The 15,000-nt window shown below is 47.2% G+C and overlaps 1 protein-coding gene across 1 annotated transcript in view; it reads left to right on the top strand.

Moving 5' to 3' along the window:
* galnt16 (UDP-N-acetyl-alpha-D-galactosamine:polypeptide N-acetylgalactosaminyltransferase 16) overlaps positions 1 to 15,000 on the top strand; it is a 54,735-nt gene that overhangs the window by 34,316 nt on the left and 5,419 nt on the right. Inside the window, exons 6-13 of the mRNA XM_086182679.1 lie at positions 240 to 361; positions 8,420 to 8,507; positions 9,005 to 9,089; positions 9,505 to 9,608; positions 10,818 to 10,944; positions 11,333 to 11,425; positions 13,791 to 13,874; positions 14,497 to 14,623. Of these exons, the coding sequence (XP_086038805.1) occupies positions 240 to 361; positions 8,420 to 8,507; positions 9,005 to 9,089; positions 9,505 to 9,608; positions 10,818 to 10,944; positions 11,333 to 11,425; positions 13,791 to 13,874; positions 14,497 to 14,623 (830 nt within the window). The remainder of the gene's footprint in view (positions 1 to 239; positions 362 to 8,419; positions 8,508 to 9,004; positions 9,090 to 9,504; positions 9,609 to 10,817; positions 10,945 to 11,332; positions 11,426 to 13,790; positions 13,875 to 14,496; positions 14,624 to 15,000) is intronic.

Genomic DNA, 15,000 nt, shown 5'->3' with positions numbered 1-15,000 from the left:
CACTTCTAAAAACAAAGGGAACCTAAAGCAGCGTAGACTTCCTGTTCCAAGTCAGGCTAGACAGCCGAGCCCAGAACGTGTGGGGGTGTTTGATGAGGATCCAGTTCAGTTCTGCTGACTCCGCCTCCTCAGCCGAGGTCACGATCAAGTCGCCCGGCTTCTGCACGTCGACCTCCATTTCCTGACCAGCAAAGTACCAGCATTACCTTTGACGTGTGAAATGTCTCTCCTCCCCTCAGGTCTGATCCGGTCACGCGTGCGAGGAGCCAACTCGGCCTCGGCCTCCATTTTGACCTTCTTGGACAGCCACTGTGAGGTCAACACTGATTGGCTGCAGCCGATGATCCAGCGAGTCAAGGAGGTACAGCCCCCGAGGCCTTCATTCACACTCTCTGATGAGACACTAATGCATGCAGCTCGCTCACACACACACTCACACTCACACACACACACACACACAGACACACACACACACAAACATCAGCACAATCACATGTATTCATCGCCTACATTCTGTTTTGGAGTTGCTACATGTTTTACGCCTCCAGAGCGGCGACAGCTGTGACACGATGTGTTGTGGTCGTCCCTCCATCTGTCAAACGTCCTGTTTGTGTCTCACAAACTGAGGAGTAGCGATACGAGAGTTTGACTACGTTTTATTCAGTAACACGTCCTTCGGGCTGTAACGTGGTGATGTAACGCGTCACTCACAGAATTTCAGTCGTATTTCAGCTGTTAGCTGTGTAAGTGACAGTCACTCCGTCTCCATCCAAGTCAAGCAGCTGTGATGGCGGTGGCGTCGCACATCAGGCATGTTTTATTCCTCTGAGCTCATCAAAGGAAAAGACGGGAGTCAGACGCAGTGAAGGACGGATCATCATGATGGGGATCAGCTGATTGACTGGACCAGTTGTCTCTGTGAGGGCCGAGCAGAGGTGAGGGACTTTCCCTCGCTGCTGTGACAGCAGCCTCTAAATCTGATAGTTAAAGAGCGATTTTCAAGGTGCGTTTGAGGAAAGCACGGAGGAGCGAGACGGAGGACGTGCAGCACCACAGACCTCATCAGGTTCGGAGCTCTCAGCTGCCGTAGCAACCACAGCAACCCTACAGTAGCCAGAAACTTGAGAAGTATCAGCCTCAACAACTGGATGTATTTGCCTCAATCACCGACCGTGGAAGAGGAGGCTGGAGTGTCCGCGTCCTCGTCACTCTCGTCCAGGCCTGAAGTGGAAGTTTCCCGGATGTTGGTGTGCTGCCTGGTGAGGGACGTCCCTTCTGTCAGCTTCACTCTCTCTCCCTCGGAGAACTGAAGGTTGACGGGCTTGAAACGATGTTCAGGATCGACTTGTGTTGTTTCAGTTTTTATAGTTTTCACATGAATTGATGAAGTGTTTGTGTGTCCCTCTGAATACTGAACAAGTTTGTGGGGCCTCACTTTAATTTGTTGTCGCTGGCAGAGGTTTGCACAGCTGGCATTTTCCCTCATTTTCTTTCTTTCTCAGGCAAATGAACTTTGTTAGCTAAATATTAACCAGGAGTAAGGCTGCTAAGAGAGAGAGAGGGAGGGAGAGAGGAGAAGGGAGGGGGAGAGAGGAGAAGGGAGGGGGAGAGAGGGAGGGGGGAGGGAGGGAGAGGGGGAGAGGTGGCGGTGCTGCCATGGCTGCAAGTCAAAAACAGTTTTAGTTCATGATGACTGCTGATCATTCATGAATTCTGTGGTGGTGAGTCGATGAAAGCCATGAGCGTAGTTGATAAATATCTGAAGCGGAGTGCAGTATCTTGGTGACAGGAACGTGGTAACGTACCTCATCCCTCTGGACAGGCAGTACTCACTCGTACTCTGAAGGGTACCTTTTCAAAGTAACTGGGCTACGCTGCACGGAGGTGACGTGTCCTGGTCGGGGGTGTGCAGCTCCCAGGCCTCTGATGTAACACTTGAGGGGACTTTACTGGTTGTGATGTCATACCTTGGCGTGGCAAACTGTTGAATAAACATTCATGTTGTTCGGCGGAGGCTGACGCCACGCTCCGCTCGTCCTCGCTGGAAAGAGTGTGGAGCCATGTTCTCCGTCCTCCCCCGGGATCTCTCGTCTTTCACACTGCGAGCTGGTCTGGTTTGTGTTGCTGCAGTGGTTTGTGTTTGTGCAGGGTCCCTCCCCCCGCGCCTCCTCCCGCTGCTTGTGGGTTGCTTGCTGATCAAAAGCAGTGACTTGTCTTTCTTATAACGAGTGGGAAAATGAGGTTCTGCAGGCCACCAGGGACTGGACCACCACATCCACACGCAGAAGTTTCACAACTCAAACTGGGATGTGAAACAAGATGAAATGCAGAAGCAGCCTCTTGTTCATGTTAGGGTTTATTTGCCCTTCACTGGCTTTTCTATGTGGATTTCAGGGGCATTTTTGTCTGAGTGCTCTCTCTCTCTCTCTCTCCCTCTCCCTCTCTCCCCCTCTCTCCCTCTCTCCCCCCCCTCTCTCTCTCTGCCTCTCTCTCTCTCCCTCCCTCCCCCTCTCTCCCTCTCTCCCCCTCTCTCTCTCTCTGCCTCTCTCTCTCCCTCTCTCTCTCTCCCTCCCTCCCCCCTCTCCCTCTGACTGCTCTTCACTATCAATATCAGTCATACCAGCAACACACACACAGAATGCAAATACACGAGACGCACAAACCTCTGCAGCGACCATCGTGTTCGACGTGAGCGTCTGTTCTTCTACTTTCTGAGGAGAGAGCAATGAGTAACAGGCCGAGCCCCCCTGCCCCCTCCACCCCGAGCGCCGCGCCGGGGGTTTGATCCCTCAGAAATCGCTTCTCTCTCGCTTGTCACTCTGAGCTTCTCCGCGTCTGCTTCAGCTTCTGGACTCTGATTAATTATGTCAGCTGGACTCTGAGAGCAGCTTCGTTCATGGCCCGGGAGCCTTGGCGGTTCCCTCCCCTGGTTTTGGGCTATCATAACATTCTTATTTCTAAAGGACGTTTCATCAAGGACGTGCTAGGACGCGGCCAAGCTGAAGTTTCGCCTAGCAACAGCCTGTTAGCCCCCTGCTTGGTGGGCGTGCAAATCAAAGTTGATTGATTTTCACATTTCAGCAACACAAAAACCAGAACCTCCAAGTCCACAACAGCACCGGACAACAAGGTGTGAGATAAAATCCTATCCGATTAAGTCATGCTGAAATCAGCGGTACATGAAAACATCTCAGCAAGTACATTTCATAAATCCATAGCAGTATGTGTTCATTTAAGAGTAAATAAGTGGAGTCAATGAAATAAACAGTCTAAGTATGTTTTCATAGATAATGAGATGAAGAAGAAAAACACCTTTATTTATAAATGAATGTGTCAAGCGTCTGGCTGAGCTCCCCGTGTGGATGAAAGGAATCAGAAGCTCATCATGGTGAAGGAAGTGAGCGCTGACCTCACGGAGGACCCCCGTCTGAAGGGTTTCAAACCTGCGACTCAGATTCAACCCACACAGCCACCCTCATGTTTTATTCAGAAGAGTCTTTACACATCGTCTGTGTGTGTGTGTGTGTGTGTGTACACTCATCCTTGACCCAGGGCTGCTGTGACTCATCCCGCTTGCATTACAATCTTGTCGTTTGGCATTCATGAGCGTTCTGGCTCGGTTCTCCTCGGGTTGGCTCATCCGGCTTCTGAATCTTCGGCGGCTCTTTGTTCATCGAGGCCACTGAGAGCAGGAATGCTGATGAAGGATCGCTTTAATTTACTGTAATGACACCTCTTGTGTCCATTAAGAGCAGACAATGAAGGCGCTTGAATTCAATTAGTGATGAAGTCGCGATGATGAGCTCTCCTCTCCCCGACGTGGCTCAGACCAACAAGGTTTTATGGAGGCTGTCTCACTTTCCTTTTATGTACCTGAGAAAAACTCAAGAGAACAAAGAAGTGAAGATTACATTGTAGCTTAAAAGTGTATCTGCGTGATGGATGAGGGATTCTGAAACAGAACGTTCACGCATCACGTAACCAACCGTCTGGACAGGGCTGCATGAGAGCCAGGGAACCAGAGGTTGAACAACAGAAGAACACCGTGCAACCAACATCGACCTGTGAGTGCTGCAGCCGTTCTGAGTCAGCGATGCTGCTGATAATCAGGAATTCATTAATAAAGTCAGACGCACGGAAATGTTGAAACCCAACCGTGTGAATCTGGCGACGCTCGTTGTGTCATACAGGCTGCGAACAAAGAATTTAGAGTGAAAGGCGTTTGTACAAATGAAGAGGAAGAATTGGTCCAAGTAAAAGCGCACATGAGTGAAGAAGGGATGCAGCAGGGACTCTGCTCTGGACGTTCTAGACGTTCTAGATGTTCTAGGCTGGATTCTGTCTGAGGGTGGTTTCTTGATCTGGAGATGACTAACTCCCAAAAAGTGGTTGGAACATGTTGCGTCTTGTTTGAGTCATATGAGAGTAACCTTGTTTACTCTGGTACTTGCATGAAGTAAAAACTGGGTACGTAGTATTACAGTACAGTTTTATTTGTAGTGTAGCTCACAGTCTCAGCTTAGACGCAGTAGCGTGAGTAGTTGTACCCTCAGAGTTTCCCACCTTTACACCAAAAGTACATTTTAAAGCATACTTTTATGGGTATAAAAAGACGGATTGGATGAATAATTTAATGAAAAGTGAACTATAGTGTATCATTAAATTTACAGTATAAACTAAATATTGCAGTACAGACCGGCACCAGTCAGCCGAGGCCGTCGGCTCTGCGTGGTGGGACGTAGACGAGTGAAGCTCCCTCGTGAGGGTGCAGCAGTCAGATGGAGAGGTGGTGGTTTTGGAGGCTGCAGCGTGTGGTTCTGTTGAACCGGGCCGGCGGGACAGTGCTTCCTCTGTACTGTCTCACACTCCCAGATTAATGTGGTCGACGGGGCCCGAAGGCAGAGGAACAGAAGCCTCCACACAGAAAAGTGTGTTTGGAAATAGTGAGGCGAAACCGGCGTCCTCCTATGGAGGATAAAGCTTCTCATTCTATACGCTCTCTTTCTTCTGTTTCCTCCACATTTCATGCAAATTGTTTCACTGATAATCTTTTCCACTGAGATGCGCTGTGAATTCTTTTATTTGATACTAAAAGAGACAAAATCACCCTGATACAGCAATAAAGTCAGACTCAGAGAGAGGGAGAGAACAAAAGGGAAGGGGGATGGCGAGAGATCCTCATCAGTGACACCCATTTTGGAGGCGCAGCCTGGTCATGCATTCCCACAGGCTCATTTAAAGCTCAGTAAATCTCTATCGCTTAAGAGCATCACTCACGAATTGCTCTCTGGCAGAGTGGCGTTTCACACTCGCTCTTCCCCCGCACACTTTGGGATAATGGACACAAAGTTCACGATGGGTTTCATCCGTGAGCGAAGTGGGGTTTCTGTCTGACGGGAATCACTCGCTTGGATTGTTCCCATTCCACTGACAGCCATTCATGTGTTCATCCGTGACTGGGAGATGGCTTGAATTTAAAAGAGGAAGGAGGCTGTGCTGCCCTCAGTGAGCTGGGCAGTGGAGGAGCCGTGAGTCACCAAGAAGACGCAGTGGGGGGGTCCAGCGGTCCGTGATTGAGCAGCTGGTGCTGATGATATCAGGATCCTGCATGAAGGAGCAGACTCAGAGGTTCTCCTGAAGGTGGTTCTGACCACGTCAAGTGTCAAACTAAACATGTCACTTCCTGTTACCACCGGGTGGCACCGCTACGACTCATCTGCCCCACAATTTAATGGGTTCTTCCTCAACTCATTGGACTACCTCCACCAGGTCTGCGTCCTCAGCTAACCTGGTGGAGGTGTATTTCTGGCAGACGTGTCACTTTAAGTCCCCTTTTGGTGTTTACACAGATATTCACACACACACACACACACACACACACACACACACACACACACACACACACACACAAACACACACACACCCCCCCCACCCCCGACTACACCACTGACCCAAATTACTGGTTTACCAACTGGGGACACAGCTTTTGTCCCCAGTTACACATGCCTCAGGTCATACACGCGCGCACGCACACACACACACACACACACACACACACACACACACACACACACACACACACACACACACACAGGTTTGCATAGATATCCTTATTAGGACATTCCATTGACTTCTATTCATGTGAATATCCTGACCCAAGCCCTAATCTTAATCCTAATCCTGACCTCAACCTCAAACTAACTGCAGTTTACACCTTCACTCTACCTTTGACCAGGTGTTCATAAATTAAGTTCCGCTGCATCAGGACCAGGTCTTTTGTCCCCATGAGGACTAGGGGTCCTGATGAGGTTAGTGTTTATGTCAGAAAAGGTCTCCACAAGATGACGAAAACCAAGTACACACACACAGGCACACGCACACACACACACCAGTGTTGGCTCCATCCCAGACAGATGCAAAGTGACAAGACAAACACACCATCAGCGCTGGCGAGCCTCTTGTCTCCGTGTTTGTTTTCGTGTTCCTTCTCCAGCGAGAGCTCGATCTACGGTTCACAGTTTGGTTTCTGGTGACTTGATGTGGGCTGAGCGGGGATGTTTGGCATCTCCCGCTGTGTCTGTGTAAGCACAGACAAACACATGATTAGCAAGCGCATTCGTTATCGCTCTGAGTTTTTACACGCCGTGGTTATAAGTGCGCAGCCATTACGTGCAGCTTGTAAATTCAAAATGGGGCTTAAATGAGGTGTTATATGTTTTAGAACCTATAAAACACCACCATAAAAACGCTTTAATTGTTCTCTTTTACCCATTGAAATTAAACTGTGAAGCCTTCATTCATTCCTCCAGGATCTTACATTTTGTGTTTTAAAAAAACAATATTTTAACATCCCACAACTCCTCTACACCTAAGATGAAATAATAAAATGTTGCATTTCACGCTGATGTCTTGCAACAAGGAGAGTCACATCGCTGGTCTTGATGGGGGAGTCCTGACCTCAGATTGTAGCTGAACCCCCCGGTGATTGCTAATCATTTCGAAACACTCAGAGCGCGCACGCCAACATCTGCCAATGCTGCAGCAAAAGAAAAGAGTTGCTGTGATAAATGGATCTTCCCCAAACTGCTCGCGATCCTCCTCGGCCCGTGCGTACTGCACCCTCTGGCCTGCTAGTTTTTGTGTAATTCAGCTCACAGCTGAACCTCCTTGGCAAAGGTAATAGAATTCTGCAGGGATGGTGTGTTTTTGTAGGCCAACCCGGAAAATTGCCTTGGCACAGGTTCCCTCCACCAGAACCTAATTTGGATGATTGCCAAAAATGAGCTCTGAACACCACTTTTATTATTCTTATGGCGTAAATGCGATCGCTGGAGGTACAAAGCTAACGTTGTGCTGTTAACGGACTGTACTGCAGAAGCATGACTTCAGTGGCACCACGACTTCACGCTGGTGCCATTTTTGGCACGGTGACGTTTAATGTCCTCGGCAAACTCTAGTCTCAATTAGCTGCCTGTTAGCAGCCACATTTTTTAAAACACATAAAAAGCCTTGAAATTTGCAGGTCCAGTATTTACTGATATATTTTATGTTGTAGAACCAAAGTTTGAAATGGCTTAAAGTGGTACTTCCCTCAGAAAGTATATTCTGCCTTTCAAGTACTCACAAATCGGTGTCTGGAGCTCATAAAGACGTGTTTTTCCCACCTGAATCACTTCTGAGTGACCTCAGAATGCTGAAAGAGCCAGCCACGTTTATTTAGCTCGGCGCCTCATATCAGCCAACGACTAAAACCGTCCAAAACCACACTTTTACAAGCTCTCTCACACATTCAAATCCATGTCTTCTTAATCCAGCTGTATGCTCACTAATCCACAAACACTCTGAACATAATCCCTCTGTTTCTGTGCTACCCTGAACATTACCATTTCCTTTCATTTAAAACACAGCGTTCCTGTCGGTGTAATCAGTCACTAACTGCACGACTTTTGTGTGACTTTTGCCAAAATAACAGCAGGAGTTGGACAGGGTGTTAAAACCTGAGGTTCGTAACTCACGGCCTCATTTAGGAATATTTTATCCCTAGAAACACAGAGAAGTACTGAAGTACTGAAGATGAAATATTTCCAGATTTCTGAAGTGAAACAGGAAATTCCCTCTGAACACAACTGACTCTGGTCTGTCAACAACAGAACAAGTCTAGAACCGCTGTCACACTCTCACACCACCTGCAGTGTCACACGCTCATTTACACACTTTTTATTCTTTATTTAATTGTTTTATCCTAAAGAATCAATAAAGTTTTTCTGCTTGTGAAAACCAGCTAACAGTCTGGTTCATACAAAAATGCTAGATGAACAGTGATGAATGGTGATGAACAGCATTCCCAGTCATCAGAGCCTCTGGAGCTGCTGCGGCGTGACGGCGTGTGTCCCTCTGTCCTGTGTCTCCTCACACGCAGGATCATACGCGAGTGGTCAGCCCCATCATCGATGTCATCAGCCTGGATAACTTTGCCTACTTGGCTGCCTCAGCTGACTTGAGAGGAGGTGAGGACACAACACACACACACACACACACACACACACACACACACACACACACACACACACACAGCAACAGCTGGGAACACACAGCTGGAGTCAAGGAAAACCCCTGCTCCACAAATGCTCTTAATGAAATCATAATCCCTGCTAGGGCCAAACAAAAACCCACCTTAGAAAACCCAGAGCAGATTTGGGTCGGTTCTGGAGGGAAGTGGGAGCCTGAGAAGGCGGTTCTGCCAGGGTTCACTAAAGATTCTCTTCAGTAACTTGTTGCTGTGATTGATGTGAACGGTGGAGCCATTTACAAAGTGAAATCATGCAAGTTAGTTCAGCCAGAATCAGCAGGATCCATCTTGATGACTGACGTCTTGACAAAGTGGTGGTAAATGTAACTGCTGGATCTCACCTCTCCCTCTCTCTCTCTCTCTCTCTCTTTCTTGCTCTCTCTCTCTCTCTCTCCCTCTCCCTCTCCCTCCCTCCCTCCCTCCCTCCCTCTACAGGATTTGACTGGAGTCTCCACTTTAAATGGGAACAGATTCCCATTGAGCAGAAGATGGCGAGGAGTGACCCGACGCAGCCCATCAGGTGCCAGCACAGTGCGGCCCCATGAATGATAGATGTACACGCCTCGTTCCTGGAAGTACAGGAGAAGGAACGAGGGCAGGTTCTAGGCTGCGTAGCTCCAGCAGAGCTGATATAAAACATTCTGCAACGTGTAGAAACAGGATGTCCTGGACTTGTCCTCGGGACGTCCTCCGCCTCTGTGTCACCAGTCGATCTCACATAACCCTGACAAACACTCACAAGGTAGAACGTCACCTCTCGGTGGAGGTCATTACAGTCACTCCAACTTCGTTATCTTGTTTTTTTTGCTGTCAGCAAACATTCTGAAAAGACCAAGAACAAGAACGCGTGACTCTGCAAACCCAATCAGATGCGTCGTAGTCAATATTTGATAACTGTGGAGAGAAGAGTGAGATGAGTGTGTGTCACCCTGCAGGACTCCGGTCATCGCCGGTGGGATCTTCATCATGGACAAGAGCTGGTTCAACCACCTCGGCCAGTACGACACCCACATGGACATCTGGGGAGGGGAGAACTTCGGTGAGCCCCTCGATGGTTCCTGACTTCTTACTGGAATCAAAGAAACATACCTCACCAGTGCCGGTGAAGTCCAGGCGCTTCACTTCACTTCCAAGTTTTATGGGTTTTTTTGTACGCAGTTCCTCCCCCAACTGAAGTCACTGACTTTAATAGGAAAATGAACACCAATGAGAGCTGCGTTCATTCCACTGAGCAGCTGAACGCACCAGGATGAACGAGCCTGGCTGACCTCAGCTGGACTCTTCACCGCTCAGGTGTGAGACTTCTGGGTTTCAGATTCGTCGCTGTCAAAATCAATAAAGGGGGGTGGCGTGGCTCAGGGGTAGAGGGGCCGTCTAGCAACCCAAGGGTCGCCCGTTCGATCCCCACTTCCCCCAGTGACCGTGTCCTTGAGCAAGATACTGAACCCCTGATGGCCCTGTGACGGACTGGTGACCCGTCCAGGTTGAACCCCGCCTCTCACCCAATACCAGCTGGGATAGGCTCCACCCCCCGAACCTAATGGATAAGCAGTATAGAAAATGGATGGATAGAAAATTAGTAAAGGAAGCACAGTGTAAAGGGGGTGGTGAAAAAAGTGGAGTTGTTTTCTGAAAAAATAATGAAAAACCCATTTCTGTTGGAAGCTGCTTGATTACTTATTGACTGAAACGCTGAACCGTTTTTAAAACGATGTCAGTAATTTAATGAATTCGGTGGTTCTTCCTCACACCGAGTGATCCATGACAGCTCAGTTTGTTGTGCAGACGTTCCCAGCTTCCAAGCTCGACAATTAAAAAGAAAAAGTTCCCTCTCTGGGATCGAGGCTTCAGTCTTCAAGGGTGTCATCAGAGGACGCTCTAGGCGCTATCGCAGACCTCCTCCAGAGCGGGACAACAAAGTCAGCTTGGTTAGTGTCCTGAACCTGGAAGTGAACCTGGAAATGTTCCTCACTGTATGAGCTGTGTGGTGTGGGGGTGCATCGTGCCTCCGTGGACCACTGCAGCTGCGTTGGGAGGCTGCTGAGTCCGTCAGCCCACGCTCTGAATGCCTGATGCGCTCCTCCGCTCTGTGAGGCTGCGGAGCGTTAAACGCTGCACTGCAACAGATTTCACACCGCTGATGTACGACATGTGGTGCATGACTAATGTATCAGGTGAACATGTCTGGGCTGATATTGAGATGATGCACATCAGACAGCCGCTGAGCCCCGTCTCCTGACATCTGCAGAGCTTTCATTCCGGGTGTGGATGTGTGGAGGAAGCCTGGAGATTCTTCCCTGCAGCCGCGTGGGTCACGTGTTCAGGAAACGGCACCCGTATGACTTCCCAGAAGGCAACGCTCTCACCTACATCAAGTGAGTGGGTCGCTCTCTTACATTCCTCTATAGTTATTGCTCTTCCAAAAACAAAACAACAAGTCCAAATGTCCAGAAAGTTCGTCCTGGTTGTGTGGGAACATTGATTCTGCAGCAACGAGAGGTGCGCCTGGAGGACGCAGGCGTGTCCGTCCTCCGTGTCTTCACTTGCGGCAACTACAGGTTCACTCCACTCATGGATACAGTTGTTTTTGCAGCTTTTGTCTGCAGGCTTGTGTGTGTGTGTGTGTGTGTGTGTGTGTGTGTGTGTGTGTGTGTGTGTGTGTGTGTGTGTGTGTGTGTGTGTAACACTGTCAATAGTGCCGGAATGCCATAACCACTGTGATCGCTGCATCTGAGCAGCTGTTGTGCGTGTGCGTCCCTGCAGGAACACGCGGCGGGCTGCTGAGGTGTGGATGGATGAGTATAAGCAGTACTACTACTCTGCACGGCCGTCAGCGCAGGGCAAGGCCTTTGGCAGGTTTGTCCCCTCCTTCTATCAGCTTACAGAACAGAGAGCAGCCAAACTCTAGACCCCCCAGGTAGCCCTTGCTGATACGTCAGCCCCCACTGCAGAGGCTCCGTCTGCAGCTTGGTCCGCGTCCAGATTGTCAGAGCCCTGTTTCAAGCCACTACGCACCCAAAAATAAGATTCAGCATCACTGACCTGACCTCAAAAATATGAATTCATACATTTTAGAGTCCACTTGTTTATTTTGGATTAGCTTTTTAGCTAACACTTAGCCACTAGTCTTTCAGCGTAGGCATTAGCCTCCTATTGTTTTTAGCTAACATTTAGCTTCTAGTTTCCTAGCGCATGCTTTAGCCCCTGGTTGTTGTAAGTTTACAGTCCTGGTGTTGGTTACCATTTGAAATCTGGTTTTTCTTGATTTATTTGAATTACAAAAATTCAACAAACAAGAATGTCATCCATTCTTGAGGACAGCCCACAACAGGTCGTCCTGCTGCTTTTTTGCGTGTATTCACCATGTCTTCTAGTTGTTTTAGCTGATATTTTGTTCAAGTGAAATAAAAATAAAGATTTATTAAGACTGTAAATGTAAGATTTCTTGTAATTTTCCCTTTTTAAATTTTTTTTTTACTGTTTTTCATGTCCCCCCCCCCCAAAGTCATTTCTGAATGTGTTTTCTAATTTTGTAATAATGAAGTAGCATAATTGACAAACCATATGAAGCAATATGTCATAAAATAGATCAACTAGAAAGGAAAATGTTACAAGTAAAAACTGATTGGGAAATCATTTTTGGAAAAATTAGGATGACGAGAAAGCCTTATTTCAAGTTAACAAGATTGTATATTTAAAGGTCAGATTAGTGATGCTGTGTCAGATTAAATAAATTAAATGTTCATCAAAGGCTGCTGAACGCTCACAAGCATTTAAATGAAACCAGTCTTCATCCTGCTGAGGACTCCCTGGAAGAGCCTCAAGCCCCCCTGGAGGTCCCCAGACCCCACTTTGAGAACCCCAGTGCTTCACAGTTGTGGTCTTTCCTTTTGTTCTTGTAATGTCCCTAAAAAACAAAAGGTTTTCTTTAAAAGTCAGTTTCATATTCTTATGTAATGTGTCCTACATACACAATGTGCTGTATTCTTCTTCTTCTTCTTATTACTACTACTATTATTATTATTATCATTACTACTACTATTATAATTATTTTTATTACTATTATTATTGTTATTTTTATTGCTATCATTATTTTTATTGTTATTATTAGTATTATTATTAGTAGTACTACTACTACCATTAGTATTATTATTATTATTATAATAATTATAATAATAATAATTATTATTATTATAATTATGATGACTACTATCATTATTGTTGTTGTTGTTGTTGTTATTACTATTATCATTATTATTAGTAGTAGTACTACTACTATCATTATATTATTATTATTAGTAGTAGTACTACTACTATCATTAGTATTATTATTAATATTATAATAATTATAATAATAATAATTATTGTTATTATGATGACTACTATCATCATTATTGTTGTTGTTGTTGTTGTTATTCCTATTATTATTATTATTGTTATTGAAGCCAGATGTGTCTGCAGTTTGACTCATGATGAAACACAATGGAGGCTGATTACAACGTGCCGTTGTTTCTGGAGCCTGACCTGCAGAGAGAGGCCAGGCTGCTAGTTAGCGTAGCTGCATTCAAGCTTAGTCGGGGGGCGCCGAGCAAACTGTCCCACAAGACCTCCAATACGCCTAAAGAAAGAGTCTCCGCCTGCGTCAATAGAACGGGGCTGAGAGCCACATCAGCTGTGACCTTTGTTAAAGCAGAGCTGGGCTGTGGAACCAAACGTTTGTCGAGAGCTGGAAGGGCGACTGCTGCTGCTAATCATGACAGACTGTCAGAGAGGATGAGGAGGATTACTGCTGGACACACCAAGACCCTGTTCCTGATCTGCAGGATGTGAACCAGGATACACAGAGGAGGATCTTCGGGCCCTGCAGAGTTCATGCTGCTGAGCTAACTAGCACCCAGCCGTCTGGGTCTGGAGCTCCGTAGTGCACGAATGGATGATAAAGTCATGGATGATAAAGTCATGGATGATAAAGTCATGGATGATAAAGTCATGGATGATAAAGTCATGGATGATAAAGTCATGGATGATAAGCATGTCATCAAACAGTTGGCATGTTTTCCTCACAAGATGGCCTTTTAGCTGAGTCCATCAGAGAGTCCCCCTCATCAGCTACTGAGGCTGGTCCTCTGGGATGGAGCGCCAGTATTCTCCATTCCTCTGCTCTTTTCATCTCTGTCTCTTCTCCTCCCTTCTGCCTGCCTCTTCCTCCTCATCCCTGCAGCATCGCGGACCGTCTGACACTGCGGAGGAAGTTGAACTGCAAACCGTTCCGCTGGTACATGGAGAACGTCTATCCTGAGCTGAGGTATGATGGCGGTCTGACTGTCAAGCAGAACCAGCTTCCTTTACACCGCCAGATGGTGTTTATTAACAGAGTACGCTGACTTTCCCGGTTCCATTGTAAGGGTTATTAATATTTGTTTTTTGTTGTTTGTTCCACCATTAAAAACAAATGGAAAATATTGTCTTCACACACTGGATTAATTATCTTTAGAGGCCAGGGAGAGGAAGTCATTTCCTCATTTAACTTAAACAGAAAAGAGATAAACATAGAGGAAGAAAAAGACATGATAATAAATTCAGCTTTAATTAACCTGTTTTATTTCTGGCATGTAAATCCAGAGTAATCTTGCAGCCACATGGGGTGTCATAAACCAAGGCTGTAAATAAACGCTGGGAACCTCGGAGTGGGGTATCGCTCTCCTCCCCCGCCTCTCTGGCTCGATCTGCTTCGTGGCACCTTTCCCAGTATCTGTGGTTCCTAGATTGTTATTGTATATTTTTATAAGTACTTGTTGTATTAGGGGCACATTACTTAGTGGTGCGATTCAATTACTCGATGGGAACAGAGTCAATTCAATCCATCTGTTGGAGCTGGAAGAGGAATGTTCATTGGCCACAATCCTCCCTGTCAATGGCTCCCTCAGGATCCCGGAGCAGGAAGCTGTGTCCAGTGTGCTGAAACAAGGTGGCTTGTGTCTGGAGACCCATGGGACGGACAGCCTGGGCCTGGCAGAGTGCAGGGGCATCGGAGCCAACCGGCCACAGTCGCAGGTCAGGAGTCTGCCTCTAGGGGGAGACATCGGTCGTTCACTCAGAATATTTTCAGAAACCCAGTAAATGACCGTTATTGTCCTGTGTGGGTACATGAGAACCTCAATGACCCAAGCAGCAGTCACACTAGAACAACTCTGAATGAGCAAGTAGTTACATGCACTTGGGGCAGGTTCCAACGTTCCAAACAACAAAACTGACACAACTTGAGGGAGTCATTCAGACTCACAGCTGCTGCAGGGGTTTGGTTTGGGTCGGTGTGAAACACTGCAGAACCTCTGCAGCAAAATGACACCGCAAACACGCCGCATTCGTGAGCTTCATGTTCATGCGCCTGGTGAGCTTTGAGACGGAACAGAAGGAATTGATGGCTACGA

This window comes from Aulostomus chinensis, chromosome 17 (assembly GCF_037954235.1).
Source record: "Aulostomus chinensis isolate RoL2024-O1b breed Wild chromosome 17, RoL_Achi_v1.0, whole genome shotgun sequence".
Classification (NCBI taxonomy): Eukaryota; Metazoa; Chordata; class Actinopteri; order Syngnathiformes; family Aulostomidae; genus Aulostomus; species Aulostomus chinensis.
This window is presented reverse-complemented; position numbering and strand designations above follow the sequence as displayed.